Source organism: Corvus brachyrhynchos, unplaced genomic scaffold (assembly GCF_000691975.1).
Source record: "Corvus brachyrhynchos isolate BGI_N302 unplaced genomic scaffold, ASM69197v1 scaffold80, whole genome shotgun sequence".
Taxonomy (NCBI): Eukaryota; Metazoa; Chordata; class Aves; order Passeriformes; family Corvidae; genus Corvus; species Corvus brachyrhynchos.
Window position 1 is genome coordinate 10,638,323 of NW_008236769.1, and position 20,653 is coordinate 10,658,975.

General features: G+C 38.3%; 1 protein-coding gene across 2 annotated transcripts in view; it reads right to left on the minus strand.

The window, feature by feature from the left end:
• The window catches only part of HGFAC (HGF activator), a 41,678-nt gene that overhangs the window by 6,591 nt on the left and 14,434 nt on the right, over nucleotides 1–20,653 (minus strand). Inside the window, exons 6-11 of one of the 2 annotated variants that reach the window (XM_008645068.2) lie at nucleotides 20,124–20,255; nucleotides 18,671–18,781; nucleotides 6,797–6,971; nucleotides 4,382–4,467; nucleotides 3,694–3,934; nucleotides 1,026–1,165 (exon numbers count right to left, since the gene is read on the minus strand). In XM_008645068.2, coding sequence (XP_008643290.1) covers nucleotides 1,026–1,165; nucleotides 3,694–3,934; nucleotides 4,382–4,467; nucleotides 6,797–6,971; nucleotides 18,671–18,781; nucleotides 20,124–20,255 — 885 coding nt within the window. The remainder of the gene's footprint in view (nucleotides 1–1,025; nucleotides 1,166–3,693; nucleotides 3,935–4,381; nucleotides 4,468–6,796; nucleotides 6,972–18,670; nucleotides 18,782–20,123; nucleotides 20,256–20,653) is intronic. The other variant, XM_017727702.1, reaches the window with a different exon arrangement.

Sequence of the window (20,653 nt, forward strand, 5' to 3'; positions counted from 1 at the left end):
AACTCTTCTATTGCATCAGTAGAAATCACTGACTGGACAGAAGAAGCCCTTGCATCTTCCTCCCCCAACACAGTTTCTGCCTTCTTGTTTATTCTTGCAATTGGGCTTGTCTTTGGCACTCCATGTTCAGCTCTCCCTGGATTTGGACATAGCACACTGGTGAGGCATGCCTACCTAATTTCAGAGTAATTAAAAAAGCTATGAGATCTCAAAGCATCATGCGTGGTTTTCACCAGGATATTTCAGAGCAGAGTAATGCCTTATCTAGTTTGTCTCCTGGTACACTGTGACAGAGCTCCCACCAACACAGAACTTGAATGCTTTTTGCTATAGAGTAAAAAATACTCACCATCTGGGAGCAAAAAAAGCCTGACCTAAAATATTCCCAATGTCAGGCTATTAAATAGTCTCACAGACAAAGTGCTCACACAGCTTGATGCCCTGAGGTGACATGACAACTTCACAAGAGCAGATTTGAAAATAAGAAGTTGCTGTTCCATTGTCATTCTGACTAATATTATAAGGTCAATCAGAAGGGCATTTAACTTCTGACTGATAAGACAGCTGATTTTTAAATCTATCTCAGTGTAAAAAATGATTCTTAGTACCACAGATTTTCAGAGCAGATGGGGTTATTATATTCATCTAGTCAGATCCTTTATACAATACAGACAATAGAATTTTACCAAGTAATTCCTGCATCAAGCCTACAGCTTCTGGTTCAGTTGAAAAAATGCCTAATCTCACAAAGACTTGAAGTGAAGATGAATCTGCCACACATCTAGGTAAATTGCTCCAAAGGCTAATTATCATAATTATTTAAAATTTGCAATTTATTTTTCATCTGAATTTGTCTAGCTTTCAGATGCTGTTATAACTCTGGTAGAACTAAGAGCCCTCTGCATTCAAAAGCCTCTATAGTATCTATGATTTTTCCACTATAAAGGCAGTTTTTAACAGACCAACTAAACTTGAAACTAGGTCAAGTAAATGGAAAATAAAACTGTCTGAACAAAAATACTCACCAATATCATGTTCAGTAGGATTGAACACGGAATACTGAGGATGCAAGATGTATTTCTCTATTTCAAAAGTCTGTGTTACATCAGTCGTTTTATTAAATATTTGTTGACCCAGAACTACTCTAATAGTGGATTTTAGTGGACTGTAATACAAAAGAGAGAATAAGCAGTTCTGTGATTAGCAGGACAAATGCAGCTGATTTTCCAATGGCTGGGTATCCTATGAACCATTATAACCCCAGCCTCCCACCATGTCCATTGTTTACCCTCTCATAATGCCTTTACCTCTTTCCCCAGCTTCCTGCTTACTGAGGGCAAGGAAAAAGATAACAAATGTTACAGTGAGCCCCAAGCTCTGTGGGTCCTGATTAGCCTAATTAAAGGCTGCTGCTTCTTGAAAGAAGGAAAAGGCCAGCACAGGCACTGCTGCCCAGCTGCTGTTTGGCTAACAAGCATCTTTGGGGGGTGTAAGCACCTCTTCCAGAAATTTAACTGAGTTAACTTAAACTCAGCTTTGCCAATAAGTACAAAAGCTTCTCAGAAGGAACTGAGGGATCAAAAGATCAAATATATATATCGAAAGATGAGTCAGTGGTGGATATCTTGGTTCTCTGGGAAACCAGTCTGCTAAAAATAATTACAGGCATTGGCCAAGACTTAAAGGTGCTGGTACATTGACAACTCAGGAACATCTGGGCAGCTTCCACCTAAAAGATATCACCAGTTCTGCTCTGAGATTAGTTTGATCTATGTTAAATCTGTTGTCCAGAATTAAAAGCAACCTGGCGAAGTCCCACCAGCATACAGATTTAAAGGGAAACTCCACAGCCAGAGGAGAACACAGTATTTGCAATTTGCACCATCTTTTCCAACTATCAATTTTTTGCTTTAAGACCACAGTCCTCTGATATCCAGTGTCCTAGGAAAGAAAGCTATTAAGAACCAGTACAGCAACTGGGAAGTAAGGGACATTTGGGAAGAATCAGGAAATGTTTAAAAAAGGCAAGATAATCTCTAGCTTTGAAAGGAACAAAATTCACATTTCACTCTTGTTCTAAAGCCAATTCAATCTGCATCTGCATAAGTCTACAGTGAATTTAGTTAGCAAGTGTCTTCAACACTGGAGGACTCCTATGTTTTGTTATTGAGTGCAGGAGAAGAAAACATCTGGTGTCACAGATCATGCACAGATGCAGAGTGGTTTGCATCATTGCAGTTTCCCTGGTTGCATTTCTGTGCCCATCGGGTGCAAAAACACCACAGAGCCTCCCCCAGTACTGAGTACACAACAATGACCAGCAGCCATGGACTCAGAGGAAAGAGATTCTAGCCAACTGCAATGCAGAGAGACAGCAGCGACCCTGTTACAAGAACTATGCTTAAGGTTAACAAAGGAAAGGGCAAAGTTTATTCTGTATTACTGGAATATAATAAGACAATAAAATGTTCTTCAATCAATATGTAAGGCCATGATTTTCTCAGTGTTTTTGCAATAGTAAATCAACCTCCTTGAAAATCAAAGTTTGGGCTTGTAAAACAGGGGAAGTTCACTTTCTGGAACAGTATTTGGAATAATTTTAGAAGCACTGAATGGTCTACTATGACGTACAGATGGTTCATTCAGGAAAAGAAAGAAAACAGGAGGGGTTACAGAAAATAAGTAAGAAATAATTGAGCTGCACAGGTATCTATTGTCGCCTAGTGGAAAACAGTTGGAATTGTGACTACCAGAGGTCCTAAACAAACAGAAGAGCACAAATTACAATGCAGTAATTATGGAAAATCTGTACGTACCAAACGACCAGCTGGAAGTGGGTGGAAATGTCCTGAACAGCTGCCAAAGTTAGTAGCTATTTCACAACATTTGAAAAACAAATGCATTGTGGCTTGAGCTACAAATGCTTCAGTACAGCATTCACAGTGGTATTATTAGTTCTACAAGCTATCAGTGTCTATATTCTGGCACAAGGTTCTCTGTTTCTCTTGGCTTCTTTACTATGCAAAGGAACAATGGGTATCAAATGATGTAATATTTTTCCCTTCAATGTGATCAAACTGAAATCAGGGAAAGTGTTGAACATTTGTAGAAAATTAAGTATTTAGAATAAAGTAAGCACATCCTTTAATCAATATTTTCTCCAGTGTCCCACAGGAGAAAAAAAATCTCTCAAGAAAATCAGCATCAGAAGTTTGACAGTTTAGTTCTTCCATGTGGCTCTTTGTAAAGCTCAGCCCACTCTATTTGTGTCAACCAACAGTAATTTATTGTCTCCAATAAATCATTGCTTGGCTGTCTCAGCCTTTCTGAACAAAACACAGCAGTGAGCATAGTCATCTCTGTTATATCTCAAAACAGGCATAAACATTCAAAAAGGTAACCACGAAGAAGAGAAATACTTCTATTCCCATGCAGATTCTTGCACATGCGATGCCCCATTCTATGTGCTGCTTCACCCTACCTTATTCCTTCAGTCAGTGTGTCTGGATTCTTTGGGACTCCTTAAGGAACAAGATGTGTGTTTATGAGATTATAGTACTCCAAGCCATTTTTTTAGATCATGAAGAGTATTCAAATTGCCAGAAATTCCTTTTGACACCTTGGTCTTTTATAATCTCATCTTCTTTCTTTTTCAGTTTGGGTTTGTTGTGAGGAGCCACTGTCACACTTTACCTGTTAGCAAAGCAGTGTGCTGCTGACACTACCCAGCAAGTCTGAACCAGGCTTCCACCGCAGAAACTCTCTCCAATATATATAGCTGCTGTCCAGGGATGAGATCCAGGCAGAGACGAAGATCCCCCAACAATCCTAGGTCTCACAAAACTTCTTTTTTTATGTCTTCTTCCACATGGTCTTTTGGTACCTGCAGAACTATCTACTTTGTCTGGAATTGGTGGCCTCCTTTCCCTGCTTGCTGAGATAAAAAGGGATATGGAATCAGACTACCAGAATCTTTATGTTTTCAAATTAAATACCATGTCTCGTACATCTTCAGGATATAGACCTCTCTTTGCTCACAGAGGCCCACTTCTCTGGGCCTGTAACTCCCAGGACAATGACAATTTGTACCAAAGCATCAGTCATTTCTGGTACCTTGCATGTCCTAGCAGAAAATTTGGGAATATTGGCATGATTGTGACCAAAACAGTAGTATGACACTGCTGCTATTTCAGGACAAGAGTCACAGATTGTATCACAACTCCAAAAAATGCAAAAGATGCCTGTTGTTTACTGGAAACAGTAAAATATTCAACGCTCCTGGGAAGAGTAGAAGATTCAAAATTACACAGTGAAAGCTTGTTGTACTACCAATAAATCTCCATTCATTCATAACATGGATTTTAAGAAAGCCTTTACATACCACAAGTTGGAATGTCACAATATGCCCAAGACAAACTGTTGTCCTTCATGATGTAACACCATGGTTTATCATCATCATCTGGATTTCTAGTTAATTCAGGGGAAGAGAGAATTACAAGCATTAACCACAGTGTTGTTGCAAGCTTTCTGCTTTTTCCTCTTGCACCATGCAGAGGACTGACAGGACTCTCAGATTTTGAGCCATCTGACAAAGCACTGATGAAGTGCTCACCTACAAGGGTGAGCAGCCTTTTAGTAGAATTATTCATCTTAAAACAAACCAAGACTAAGGTTCTCTAGGACCTGAAATACAGACACGACTGAACACCTGTAAAACTTGCCTACAAGTATTTGGATGCATGAGCATGTTCACAGTGTTTAACTACAGCCCACACTGAAGTGCTTTAACAGATATCAGCTCAGCTATTTGCAGAACTAAATCCCATGGGAGAGATTCCTGGTTTAGGTTATTTTTTAGGCAACGAGATTCCAGCACAGGTAGATTCATAGGAAATCCATAACAAGAATAGCTACGAAAAATGAATTTGAAAAATCTCAGGTTGACATTCCCTGGAGATTCTGAGGAAATGAAAGACTACCTCAAGAAAATATTGTATTCCTCAAAAAGGTAAAAAAAAAAGAGTAATGGAAACCATTTAGCCCTTTGTTACCTTGGTGTTAAACCGATTTGGGGTTGATTCCATTAGGGTTTCTCTGTGGTACAGCCTGCCTTTATCAATGCCTCATAAGTAAACAGAAATCTGCCCAGTTTACTCCTCCAAGAATATAGGGAGACTATGAAGACCCTGAAAGATCCTTATTAGACTAAGAAAAATAGACAAGGTGATTCAGGGCTCCAGATAAGCAGTAATTCTAATTTCAGCTGGATTTATCACAAGCACTATCTGTTATTGTAAGGTTCTTCAATAATTTTTTTCTTTTTTAATCTGACTGCTCTTCAGAAAAAGATTAGAGCACTTTCAAATTCTCAGAACTGAAGAAGCAACACAGGTTGAGTCATCTTCCGCCAACAATGTTTCTAAATTAGACTATTTGAAGAAGAAGATATCTGCAGGATTATATAGTACAGCAGAGATATCCCCAGAAATTGTAACAAGCTGACAAAAAAGTGAAAAGCTTTTTTCTCAGCTCTACAGAACATGAAAACATCAGCTCCTACACCATTTTGTTCTCTGCATTGCAAATCTGAAAGTGAATATTGGGCATAAATGATGTAAATCAAAGGGCTCAAGTTTTATCAAAGGATAAAATATGTGCCAGATAAATTGCCACTGTGCTGGGACACTACCAATCAAATCCTGAAGTGTTTGCATGAGGACCAAGCCCTGGAAAGCAAGGTGGGAGGGCTTAAAGGAGGGGGTAGGAATTGCTTATTGTTAGTTTGCGTTAGATAGAGAAGAGCTACTTTCAGCATTGCTTGCATGCTTTTTATCATGAAACAAATTAGGAAGCACAGTACAATCTGATTTTCCTGAAATACTGGTCTAAGTTTCATTTAAAAAAATATTTTAAAAACTAAGATAATAAAACTCACACACAAAAATAAGCAATCAAGCAAACAAACAAAATCTTAGGCATCAGCCAGTAATTTATGGAGAATCGTCTACAGTTTGGCAGGTTTAGCATTTGCTCATCTCCAAGATGAGAAATGTTCTCTCTAAATAGAAATGTTTCCTTTATTTGTGGATATCCATTGAACTCATAGAGACCTCAGAAACAGGGAGAACATAAGGTGACTGAGGAGAAAGCACAGACCTATATAGCACAAGCTATTTTCATTATAGCTCAACAGAAAACTTCAGCAGAAATGTAGTTTATTGCTATATGGTGCAATCAAAATTGAAACACTGAAATCTTGTTTGGCAATAGTTTTCCTTTGTAAGAAATCCAAGAAATAAATTTGACATCCCATTTCAACCTTATTTAAATATAGTGCTTTGATTTTTCATTTTCAAATACCTTTTCTCTTTTGAAAATATTTCTTTATGATATGTCTTTCACAAGCAAAGAATAAGAAATTAAATTTAGCCATTTCAATTTAGCTGCTGCATTGATTTCTCCTTTTGGGTTGTCATTTATGAACAATTTCAAAAGTCTTGCATTATGGTCTCATTTGAAAAATAAAAAAACATTACCCAGGGGAAAAAAAGGACCTGGAAGTTCCAACATAATTTTGTGCCTGAGCTTCCCTCAGGAGAGCCAGCTATTGATTTAGCCTATCTACCAGATCTTGTCTTCTGTTCAATCCCTCTTGTCAGGCTGACTGACTACTAAAGTCAGTCTAGCTTTTCTGTGGCAGGGGTAACAGCTGCTTTGAGATCCCTGGCCTTTCTTGTTTCCACAATACATCCATTTCTTGATGTACAAATACAGGACAAACAAGAACTTTCCTCACCTGCAGTAAGGGAATGGCCCCAAGCCAAGCTGTACTGCTTTCCCAATGCTGTCGACATGAAGCTCTTGGTAAAGCAGGTCTGAATTCCAAGGCAAGCAGCTGTGTCCAGAAATGGTTGTCTTGGCTGTACCTCTGTAATCTGTGCCATTGCCAGTGTAGCACCGTTGGCTCGGGACTGGCAGAGAAAGAGACTGGTCAGGAATCAATGCTAATTGCATGTTAAATACTCACTTCACAGCTGAGGTCCCAAATGAGAGCCAGAGGGCCCAACTCTGTAGTGCCTTTCACCTTGCACAGGACCTGAATGCATCAAATGAGGATTTTTTTAATAAAGAAAAAAGGAACCCAAGAAGAAAAACCTCTGCTTAAAATTAGTAGTAAGTTAACCTCCTTTTACATATGAGCAAGTAACTACTCAAGAGACAGAACAGCAGAAAATTAGACCTAAAGTTTGTACTGTGTATGGAAGATTTCAATCAGCAATCTGCAGCAAAGTCAGCAATATGGCTGGGATTCCTCTGGTCTAATTTTAGACACAACTGAGCTCATCTCTGGAGGCTCCCTTTTTATTTAATTAAGAGAAACAGAGATTTCTAGTGCCAAACCGATCCAGCCTGTTTGAGGTAACTTTTTAAAGATGATGTGGATCCCATACACTCTTGTCCAAACTGAATCTCCATTGAAAATACAGGGTGCTTAAGGCAACCAGCTCAAACAGAGATACATGTGTTGTAAAGTACTGAAAACAATCCTACCCTGCAAGTGCTTCAAAGGCCTGATTTTTGAAAATACTTCTTTTAATGGCCTCATGTGTACCCATATATATATACTTTACCCATGCATATTACAAATATGTAACTATATCTTTCAGACACATCAATTTTGCAAAATTCTAACTAGCAGGTTGAATTTTCTTATTCGAAACCCCATCTTTGTCACCTGCATATGGGCTATTTCTTCAGATAGGTCTGACACATACATATTCTATGACCTGTGTACTCAGCTGCCAAGATCTATCAACAGCACATACCAGCATTATGGCTGAAAAACATATGGAGATGCATTTGTATACAAATAGCTACACTGAGCAGAAAGCCTACACCTCAAAACACAGCTAGGAGTATTCCAAAGGAAACACAAAACCATCTAATGCACAAAGAGGATTAATTGTTACCAAGCCTCAGAGGGTTTCTTGTCCCAGCCATGTCAACGTGACATGTCCTTGACATGTCACAAGACTGGTGGAATCTTCTTCTAAACTTATAGACATACTTAAAGATATAGCATCACAATATTGACCAACTGTTGAAAAACACCCGCTGAGGATGATCCATCACACCACACAGTGCAGACAGCTATTGCCAAAGATCTGTTTATTTTGACAGATTGAGGTGACACATGAACCAGGGCACATAACCAGCACTGAAATAATGAACCACAGCACTGAACTGCTGCTGTTAATTACCCTTCCAAGTCATCAGTGTAGTGACAGATCCCAAAACCACAAGCAAGCATATGGCGTAAATTTGGGAGACAAAGGTCAAGAAGTTTGGTGGAAGAACATCAGTTTTTTAGCACACAAACACTTAGCGAAATCCACTTTCTAGCTTGGCCTGGCAGACACTTCTGACATGCTGAGACCATATTTTCTCCCACCTGCAACCTGAATCAAATTCCCTTTATTTAATGACTATGAATATAACATTAAATCAAACTCATATTTTAACAACTGTAATCTAGGACCTCACAGAAAATAATTTGCCTATCATTTGTATTGTTAGCAAGAGTAACCACGTCTTGGCAAACCTGCCATTTTCTGAGCAAATTGCAAGTTACACTGCTTTGTTTGCCTGAAACAGTTTTGTGAAAATACCACCATCATGCTGTATGCGAAATTTTTTCATTTATCCAGGGAAGTGCAAGGTGCTGTGCTTACTTGTACTGTATTTACTGCATTCAGAAACAATTTAGAGTGACTACTTTTATGAGAATGAAACAAGAGATTCCATTTCAGTACAGGCCCAGGGCCATATTCTGCAATACCAATGGTTTGGACATCTTGCAGATGGTGTTTACAAGTTGTGTTTATCCTTGTCAGGCTTAAAATCCAATGCATCTCTCTTTCATCAGGTCTGCCAGTCATTGCTAAAGCTGCCAGCATATTTTAACTGGAAGAATTTGGCTCCTTTCTAAATCATCCCTCACATTCTCCTTCTGTAGCTAAGAAGTTTAGATTACATCTTGCACTTGTTGAGGGGAACAGTAATATCTCTCAAGAAGTTTTTTGCTTCTTTTTGGTTTTATATGGAGTATTTTGGACACAGGCATAACGTGAGTTAATCTCCTATCTTGTGGAGAAACTTTTGAGGTAAAACAGTTCGGTTAGTAGCTTTCCACTGGTCTGTGCTCCACTCCAGAAAGCTCTACCTGACAGCAGCACCATGGTACCCACTAAGGCCATGAGAAGTATACGCAAAGCATTATACATTTTATCACCTATAATTCAGAACAAGCAGTTTTCAAAAAGAAAATCTCTGCAATTATTGCAGTCATATAGATCTTTTGCCTCTAATTCTCTTTTTTTGAACTATTACAGCACTGAAAAACTCTCTTTTCCCCTCTTTGTCAGAAACAGTGTGTAGGTGGTCTGCTTTCAGCAGTTCTTAATGGATTGCTCTGGCTGGGAATTGTTCAGTCCCAAATCCATATAGCTTCCACAATGTCTCATAACTCTGAAACATATTTATTTTCTTATGTGGAAGAAAGTAATGGAGGATGTAATGTGGGCTTTTCTTATTCATTCACTTCCCTGTACTACCACCAAGCACTGCTAAGAGTAATGGCCTAAACTTTCAGATTATGAAAGTTTTGATGCAAATGCAGATTCAACTTACTCTGCAGACCTATGCCACTATCACCCGTTTGTTTCTTTTCAGAAAAAAATATTATTAAAATTTAAAACTAGAAACAATTTCTTGCTGCATTTCATTTTTAAAATCCAAGGTATTTCAATATCTCATATACAACATTCAATTTGTGTTAAGATTTTATATTTTATAAGCAAGTCATAACAAATCTTTGCCTTTTAATTTTTAAAAAAAACCAGTTTTGGGTCTTCAAATTAACAGCAACCTGAAATAGTAGTTATCCAAGCAGTTCTAATTGCTAACTTCCTGAGAGCATTTCGCAAGACTTTTTGTCCCCAGATCTTGTTTCAGTTCCTGTAGTTACATACCTGAACATTTTTAGGAGTTTCTTTTGAAAGTCTCTCTGCAGAAATCAATGAATCTTTCACATTTTCTTTTCCCCAAAACACCTCATCATCAATTTTCCTGATGTTTTTGAGCTTTGAATGTATCTTTCTTACAGACACACATAAACTGTTTAATTCTATTTATAAAAATATGTTTTTCCCTCAATGGTTATAATTCTGGGACAGGATGGTTTAAAGTAACCATTTCATTCAGCAATGCTTTGATTTATCCCTGACCAACATGTAATTTTTTTATTAAATACAATATTAGATTAATTTTTTGTATTGCTCTATATAAGCTGATGGCAGGAACAGGGAGGAGGGAAGAGGAAAAGGACATATCCAACCTAAACCTCCCGTGACTCAGCTTCATGCTGTTTCCTCAAGATGAACAGCAATGAACAATGACATTTTATGCCTCTGCTAAATGTACTGCTTTCATGGCCTCAGCATTACAGGATATGTTGCTCTTCAAGCCATGCTTTCCAAGGGTAAAAGCCAAATTTCCTTTCTACATGAGCTCAGACTCGTCGGATGCCTGCAGAAGGGTTTGTGTTTTCTTCATTCAGCCAGAAGTTCCCTGATCTCCTTCCCTGGGTAGCTGTGAGATCCCCTCAGAGATGAAAGGTGTGAAAGCCTGTGATTTCAGGGAGCTGCACTTCCCCTGCTGCACATGCAGACAACCACTACTCTGGGCTGGCAATAAATGTGTGACAGAAAGGAGTCTCCAGTATTCATGGAGATTGCTCTTGCAGGCATCTCATTTCATCAAATAATGCACTGAAATGCAACAAACACACGCACCCTGCCAGGTGTTCTGAAAGCAGTAAGGCAAATATTTCTGTGCTAAATGAAACAAACACCATACAGAGAGCTTTGAAAGACATTCACATTAACCTAGCAATGGTTCCAAAGGAAGATTTGGGTTATCTTCCAGTGCATCGCTATGCCACTGAAAATCTCTGTAAATATCTAGGAAGGCACCTGAGCAGGCACCAGGCTCCACTGAAGAAACTAGTTGCCATTTTTTTCACCTTTAATCATGAAAATGTGAAGTCTGATGACATGAGGGAGAGGATTGCAGTGCAGCAGCACCAGGACTGGACTGTTCCTGGCTTGAAGAAAATTGCTTCACATTTTCCTGCCTGTTTGTGAATGTTAGGAGTAACAGCACCTGCTGCATCTTTCAGAGTTTAAAAATGAATGAACACATACCACAAGTGAAATTTAAGAGAAGCTATATATCTCTATTTCAATATAACTCAATCATACATTTATAATATTTACCTAGATTTCAGTATTTCTGTTAGGGATTATGAACAACAGATTGTACATATTTATAAAAAATTATTCAAATAGCTGTGCCACTTTCTGGTTTGTCGAATTGCAGTAAAACTTCAGGACTTACAGCATCTAACACTGGAATGGATCCCTGCTGAAATAGCAGTAAAACTTCAGGACTTACAGCATCTAACACTGGAATGGATCCCTGCTGAAACTGCAGCCTGATTATGACACAAACAATCTGAGATAAAAGCTAGGCAGAAAGGTGGAAAATTTGGCATTTTTTTGTAATCAATTAAATCTAACAGAAAATTACCTTGTAAAACAAGGATGGATTCAAGACTGTGTAAACAAAGTGATTTACAAGCACAAAAAAATCTCTTTAAGTTGCATCCTGACACAAGGATGGCACACTCCATTTACTGAAACTAGACTTACTTTTTAATATATTTCTTCTTCAAAGTATCTTTGTACCTTCATACTTGCAAATGCTTAGATCATCTGAGGTAAAATTGAAGAGATTTATGTCTGTTATGAAAGCTAATGTACAAAGCTACCTTCTGAAAAAGTTGAATTTCTTTAATATAAAAGTTTAAATCCAGAAATCTATAAACTCTGCCAGTATTTTCTTATAGCTTAGAAAAGTAATATCCTAGATAAGAGAAAGGACTGGCTCTTTTCCCATTTCATTTTTCCATTTATTATATTCAATTCTAGTACAATAGTTATGATTTACAGAGTCATAAATGCAATCCAATAGGTAGCTATATAAAGCTAATAGGAGCAGTGTATTTAGGAAATACGTTGTCAAGAGCTAGGGGAAAGAAACTCCAGCAACAACGAGCCAATATCAGTGCTATATTACTTTGACAGTTGCACAGACTACCAGGATTTTCAAGAGTATCTGAGTGCCTAATTCATAGTGAAAGATTTAATTTTTTTTAATATACCTGTAGGTCCTGATGTGTTTAGAGTATGGGGCAAAATAACTCTCTGGACAGGAAAAGAAACAGACTGTATAGCAATTACTGATAGCAGATGAGCAGCTGCTCTCTAGAGAGACAGTAATGGGAGATGGGGGTCTCTTGAGCCCCCAAAGCATCCAGAGTGGGCTGAGGGGAGAAAGCAGGGGAGGGGAGAGACAAACAATACAGTAATACAAGGATGAGCTGCATCCAATCTTCCACATCTTCCCTTCAACCACCTTCCTAACTGACAATTACACAGGAAAACAGATTGCATGGATTAAGTGATATCAGTCCCCTCACACTTCAAGAGATGTGCCCTCTATAAAACAAAATGAACGGAAACCACTGTCACATCTCAAATGAATCAAAAATAGCATTAAAAATACCTTTATGGCTCTCAATTAACCAGCACCCAGTAACACTGCTGCCAAGTCAGGCACTCTCACAAGAGTAAGAACTAAGCAGCTGTTTCATATTAGCCAATATTAATCATATTAGTTTATACTAGGATTACAACAAAGACTTGTCATCTAAAAAGGCAACACTGCAGGAATACAGAGCAAAACACAGAAAGCTTAGTGCCCACCAGCATATGGAAAATTCATGTGTATGTAAAAATAAAGAAGTCCTCTGTGGATCTTGAACCTACTCCTATCTCTGAGTGGAGAAATTTTTTCTTACTCTTTGGTATTTGCCTTATCTCTCAATCCTTACAGAGGTAATCCTTGCTGTATGCCATGCTGCTACGAGCATAGCTCATTAGCTCTCCTCTCTAGCCCAAATTTGACAAGGTTACAAATTTGAATGACTAATCCATAACCTCCATGCAAACAGTACTTCCTTCTTCATTTTTGTTTTTCTCTATATTAGCCAAAAGCTTTATTATGGCCCTGAAGTTATAAAAATGCTGGGAGATCAGAAGAGCCTCTCACTATTATTGCTCACATCTGCCACATCCATAAATGACACTGAATAGTTGTTTTGCAAAGCCACAGCTATCTCTGGTCTCCTGTTCACCATCCCCTACAGTGGCACTGCCTCAGTGTAATCAATCAGAGGTGGAGACTTAGCGGACAATGCCACGTTCACCCAATTCTTCATCTTCCAACGCCCTCTATCATTGATCATTGCAGGCAACAGTCTACTGAGCATTGTTTTTATCCACATAACTCCAGCATTGTTTGAATTTTTTTTTAGTAATTCAAAAATCTGATAAAAATCCAACCCACCTTTACTATTTCTGCAGTGGTGCCCTAGGCTTCCTCGTCATTATCCTTGCATTATTAACCCATGCCTTCCCCTCATTCAAATTCCATGGGGACCTACAAAACTTGTCCTCTGCAAATAAAATAATCACCTCTCCAAGACAAATTAATACATAATGTTGCTTTTTTATCTGCTGTTCCATCTATTTTTCCACAACCATAGAAAAATAATAACTTTATTCTTTTTTGACCTAGTTTCATTACTAAGCCCAGTGCTTCATATGTGCAAGCAACAAGCGTTTTCTCAGCCCCACTTAGAAATCCTCTTCAAGTCTTACTTACAGACCTACTTGTCAAAGTTCAGTGGGGGACTGACTGACTGGTTGAACACCCATTTATCCTTGTCAGCCAACTGACCTTGTAATTATGCTCCACCCTATTTCCCCCCGTGTTTCTAGAAAGTAAAAAATTAAACACTAATCCAAAAGCATTCTAGTGGAAGGTAAATATAAACCAGAATGTTAAAATTCATTATCTTCTATCTTCTTCAGAAGAAAAAGATTTAAAACTTTCCTTTCAGCCTCCAGAGCTGAATTTACTTTACTAAAGTACCTTTTTTAGTAGAAAACTGCAAACACCCTATTTCAGTAAAAGAACCACTAAAAAGGTGGGTTTGCTGTCATTTCTGCTAATTCTATTACCTCAAACTCCCCCAGTTTAACCCCCAAATATGTGGCCAAGAAGGTTTTTTTTTCCTGTATGTAATTATATATTCAGCTATTCTGTCATCTTCCTTTTCTAAAATCCTCAACCTACTTCTGACATACACCACATCTCCTTACATAACAAGAAGCCCTCCACAATTAGCATTCCAACTCATACTTTCTTTAAAGCTATGGTACCCATCTAATTCCATTATCCACAGCCTAATGAGGAAAATACCCCAAACACTAGAAAACAGTGTTTTCAAAAATACGGTCACCAACTTCACATTTTGTCATGACCAAAATATTATCAAAACCATTACGGCTACCTAAACCTTAATCCAAAGAAAACTCAAAACATACAATCCACTGTGCAGTCCTCCCAGTACACTCAAACCTACTGCAACCCACAACCACAGTGAACAAATGTTTCAGGAAAAGACTTGGTGACTAAGTAAACAGAATAAAGACACCCTATTAACATATCCTCCAATAAATCAAGAATAAATTTAAAATACAAATAATTACCCCAAATTTACTAACAACCAACACCCAGCCAACAGTAACAAAGCAGTGGTAAGAAAAAGGAAGTGCTTTTACATGGAAATCTGGCAAAATATATATTATTTTCTACTCACATATTATCAGCTAAAGCAAATAGTGTGAATGCAATGGTGGGGTTTCAACCACAGAAATCTAAAGGCACTAACCCCCTGAAAAAAAATTCTACATCACCTTCCTTTACCATTCAACCCCCTTTAACGTCTCCATAAATGCATATTAGAATGAATTATCTGTCCTCTGGCCAGACAACTCTCTTTAGCTGTGTGTCCCTTTGTGTTCATCCAGCATCTCCACCATGGCTCCTATCTGTTCAAAGAAACACAAAATGTCTAAGTAATCTTACAATTACATGTTTTAACTGCTTGTCATCAGTTATCACCTAGTGAAGCTAAATATTTCTGAAGTTACTAATCTACCAAATAAATTCGCTCTCCATTCCCTATGCCAGCCTGGGCTAGAGATAAAATATTCCACTTGCATCTTTTAAGGTTTCACTTCTTTCCCACATTTACCACTCCTAAAGTGGATGGATTTGGGCCCTTTTTTTAACTTTCTCTGTTCAATGAGACAACCACTGCTACTTATGGTTGGACAACTGATTCTGAATCTTCACCTAGAACCTAGATTCAGAGCTGTCTCAGCAAGAGCTGTTTTCAAAGAGGATGCAGCATTCTTTTAGCACAAAATCCTTATTTCTGAAAATAGGTGCATATTTAAGGGCAATTATTATGAATTTAACTTAATTAAACATAGGTCCTTGAACAATTTTAAACAGCATCTGTTTGGGAGAGATTTGTTGGTGATGTATCTAATTTCCTTCAAAATTAAACTCCACTGAAATCTTATGCCTATAAACTGTCTCAGAACACTTTTTAAAATGGCAGTTCTTTCTTTAGTACTGAAAGTTTCTTCTTTAAGAAGAAAACAATGTATTACCACAAAGAATAGAAATCTATATTAGAAACAGTCTTTTGTGTATCAATCTCCTTTGTTATGGATATCTCCCCTGTTACTTTTATCACCTCTCAATTTTTTTTTAAGTCAGCTAATATTTTTCCAGTAGCTAAATGGTCATTTATGATAATGGCCTAGCAATATATATACATATATATATATATATATATACATACAGACACGTACATATATAATGATGGTTTGCAAGATAATTTTAAGATTAGAGAAAAGATGAGTTTTGAGTACTGACAGGGACACTGTAGTCCAAAAAGTAGTGGACAGATAAATAGGTATCTTTAAAATCACAAAAGTTATGATTATTCTGGTACTCACTGTTCAAAGGGGAAGAACAAAATTACCAGGCAGTAGGTTTTTTGTTAACAACAGAAAAAACTTATTTTCACCACATCTATTTAAATTCTGGAACTTCTTGACATGGAATGCTGCAAAAGGGAAAAGCATAAAGGAGTACTAAAGAGTTTAGACAAATTAGTGGAAAACAAGTAAAGGTCTGACAAATATGATGGTCCAAGCATCTGCTAAGTAAATCCTCAACCAAGAGAAGTGTTTCTCAGTATTTTCCTGCTGGTTTTGCTCCTCAGGCTACTGTGCCAATGCTTGAGTCACAGTAGTACTTAGGCTTGTGATCTGATGGATGAAGGATGCTACTTCATTTATTAATATTTGTTGAGTATACTATTAAGATAAATTAGCTGGTTTTCCATTAGAAACATATGAAGGCTGGTTATTCTTTGTGTACGTCAAGGGCAGAGGACATCAGAGATACCTAAAACACATCACAGCTCAATAAGAGTCTGGGAGACTTACTGTTTATTAAATTGACCTTAAATTCTGCTTAAAAAAAAAAAAAAAAGGAAATATAAGAAGACATTTTTGCATCACACTCTGGCTTTAAGGTTGCCTCTATAACTGATAATTCAGAATAAAGTACACTTTGGAGAGGAAATACTGTAACACTTTCTCTGAATCAAGCATTCTAGCCACCAGCTATTCTCAGTAAAGGGTAACCTCACAATTACTTCCTGTCACACGAGGGAAACTATACAAGACAGTAAAAAGGAAACAAAGAAAAAAGTCATTTCTGTTCGCAGCATCAAACTGAAGGGTCAAAGAAAAAATTAATCCAACAAATATTTAAAAATCAGTTCTGAGTGCTTGGAGAATACAAGCCTGTAGCGCTTTCATCAGAATGACATTGCCCTAGTGTGGTGATACTACCAGGTCTACAGACCTGAAGACTCATTTATTTGCATTAATTTAGAATGACTACATCTTGACAAAGAGTTTTTTCTTTTTTAAGACTCTTTGCAAGGTCCTGACACATAAACACAATCCTTCAGTTCCCATTCTGTGTGGGGGTGTTAGGCAGCTGAACGCAGATGGATTGTAAGCATCCAAAGCCACTTGTTTAGCAAACCAAATGTTTGCTTTATTATTTTCAAGTAATCAAAGAGCACCTGCTTATTTCTTGTTCTAAGCTAGTCAGACAGAAACCAGTATTACAGATATAACACTGCCATCCTGATATTTATGATCCAGGCCCTGCTGGGTGGATGTCTCTGTGCACCATTGCTGCTGCGGGCAGGGGAAGCTGATAACAAAACAGGAGTTGGAAAAGCAGTTTCATGTGAAAATGAGCAGAGTGCAGCCCTGCCCCGAGCTCCAGGTCACACGTGCGCTGTACAGCCCCTCACCCAGATCCATCCAGCAGCATTTCCAAAGCCTGGGACAATCTCCCCAGGGTAACTAAAGGATGAAACAATACAGCTAAAAAAATGCTCCTTATGAAGGACTTAAAAGAGTCACAAAATTATTTCTCATGATTCATCCGGTACCTGGTGAGTGAATGTTCAGGACCAGATCATACACCGTCCAATTTGCCTATTCACTCCTGCTATTTGGTATTCCAGCTGTACTGCTGATCTCCCAAATGGATTTTTTTTCCCAGCTGGAATAGTTAGCTACACCATTTGTTAACTATCAAAGTAAAAAAAAAAAAAGAATGCCAGATATCAATTGCAGTGTTCATTAACATGTTTTTTTACCCCACCACCTATTCGGATCAAGAAAGTGCCCACCAGAACTACTGGGAGTCATGTCCTCAATTTTGATGAGCCACGGGATTTATGCACTCAGAAAGACACAGACAGTGGAATTGATTGGGTCACAGGCTGGTGTTACTGAAGGTCTATTATAATTTATGCCTAAAAGCCGCTGTATTTAAAAAGTAAACACTGACATAACTTGAAGATTTAGCACGCAAGCAAGCCTTACAAGCAGATTTAACCCCTGTAGGGATAAATGTTTTCTGGATGAAAGTTGTATCAAAAACTATGTAGCATCTAAAATGAAAAACAAGGCTAACACAAAGGTACCAAAAAGCAGATTGCTCTGCCCTGACCCACCAGAGAAAGTAAGGGGGTTTGTGTAAGCTGTACTGGGCTAAATGTGCTATTAAAGTCTAAGGTAACCCAAAGGCTGTGCATTTTCTTTGTCCCACAGTAATTTAGTGCTACCAAAGAATGGCTGCTAGATTTTGTCAGACGTAAATCCCTGCTTTATGAGGGGATGCATGGATCTGTAGGGAGAGAGTAGCTCTAGAGTACAACTCTGTGACTGATTCTGCAAAATGGAAGCATGCACTTATTTTATAGGCATGTGTAGTTGGATTAAAATTTCTGTGTTTTATTTTCTATAAATTAAAGGACATGAAAAAAATATTTTTAGAATCAGAGTCTCAGTGGTGAACTGTGTGTTATGTTTTACACTGGAGAAATGCATTAAACATTTGTTCTGTGTTACTCTTCAGTTGTTACAAGAAATGTCCTCAAATACAGAATACAACACAGAGCCAAACCCACCAGGTTCACACCCAGATGAAAACTCCTAATTTCCATCTGCCTGTAGGTTGTTATACTTACCAATATTGCAATACTTTCCTGCATAATTTTCTTTGCAATCACATACTATTTGCCCAGTGGAGGCAACCATCTTGCACTCTCCACCATTCATGCAAGAAGCATGAATACAACCTACAAGAAAACACAACAAAAGATCAAACCAAAGGTACAAATTATTCAAAAGAATCAGTCCGTTTTAACTTAATCTAGTACATCTCCTCTGTGCATATGCATTTGAGGGAAGTTTTTCTGTTTTGCTTATCTCAGACCTACACTTGTGATAAATTAAAGGAAATTCAACTGATTTCTGCCCACTAAGGTCTGTCTCATTGTTTTCACTGCTATTAGATAATATCAGCTATTGAAAGACATTATCAACAAACAATAGCTAAAATGGGGGTGGTGATTATTATTACTAGTGGTGATGGTATTAACACTTCTTTCTCTGTGGAGGGTTCTGCCAGTTCCAGTCTTGCCACTGAGCTCTATTAGAATTTATAATAACATATGCAGTAGGGAGCTCAGTTACATATTTAAGATCTGTGATTGGGAAGTACTATCAAATTTCCCAACTCCCCCTTGGACTCCCAATGTCCTAGAAAGCCACTGACTCTCCATAATTTAGTTTCCAGTTACATAAGGTGGGAATAAAAGCACCTAAGTATTTCAAAGGACTTTTATGAAACTTATTTGTACTGTGACTTACTTGTGAATCCAGGCAGGGTAAAAGTTAGCCAGACTGAGTAACAGAATAGCCATACCAGAGCACGTGTATAGGTGAGGCATGGTTTTCTTCTCAACATCTTTCCTTCCAAATGAAAGGTGCTGTGCTGGCTTCATCAGATAGGTGATAACCCAAAGTGTATGTCCTGTGCTGGCTGGCCAGGGTGTTGGGTTCCTGGCAGCCCCAAAACAAGGAGGAGGCTTCATAACATAAGCATCACCCCCAAAAGGAATGGGCCAAAAATCATGGGGACTCTGGGGCCAGTGCAGGCCTTGTGGGATAATGGAGATGGGTAAAGTTTACATGCTGGCAATTCAAGAATGGGATGGGCTTGGGAAGAAACACAGAGGTGAAATAGCAATACAAAGTGATTATCGGTGTGCAGGGTGTGCCTCTCAGGCAGATTATAGTTTTGGAGAAGAAATTTTACCACTCTGCTATATAACCTGTTGCATATTCTTACATGCTGCAAATCAGGGTTTCATCCCTCCAAAGGAAAACACTGAAGTGTGTCCCTAAAGTTCAACATAATGCAAATAATTGCTTCCTCAAATAAGGATGAAGGGATTTCCTGGGTCAGTATAACTGTTCACACTTGAAAAGATAAATATTGTCTTTTAGAGAGGGTACATGAGCTGCAAGGGCAGCTCACAGAAAGGGTGTGTAACACCACTCAGGCTTCAATACCCTCACTGTCCTTTATCCCCCCTCCATGCAGACCTACAGCTGTGATACAAAATAGTGCCTTACTTTTGTGTTCAACACGCCCACACTCGCTCTGGCCGTTCACACACATGCACTGCTCCACTACTCCTTGTTGGACTCTTGACCAGCTCGCACCCTCATCAAAGAATTCATAGAGACTGTTGTCAAAACATTTCTCTGAAATGAAGTTTTACAAACAACACAAGTTTTCAGATGTTATTTCTTGCAAGAAACAGCACCACAATCTCCATCGTTCCCTTCTCATCCCTTTTTTCTTGTTGAGAAGATCCATGTTTGTTGACAGTGCTTCTCAAGCTAGCCAGCCTCCATCGTGTGGAGGCACTGAGCCACTAGAGCAGCAGCTCCAGGAACCTCGAGACAGAGGTGGCTTTCTCCTAAAGCCCTGTAAGCAGAACAGCATCACTGTACCCAATATGTGCATATACATAAGGGCTAAGGCATCACCTGAAATTGTGCTGCTTTTTCACGTCTCTGTGCCCTGCCTACTAGGTATTTGTAATTTCCCAACATGCAAGGGATATTTAAATCTTAAAATCAGCAAAGGAAGGGAAAGA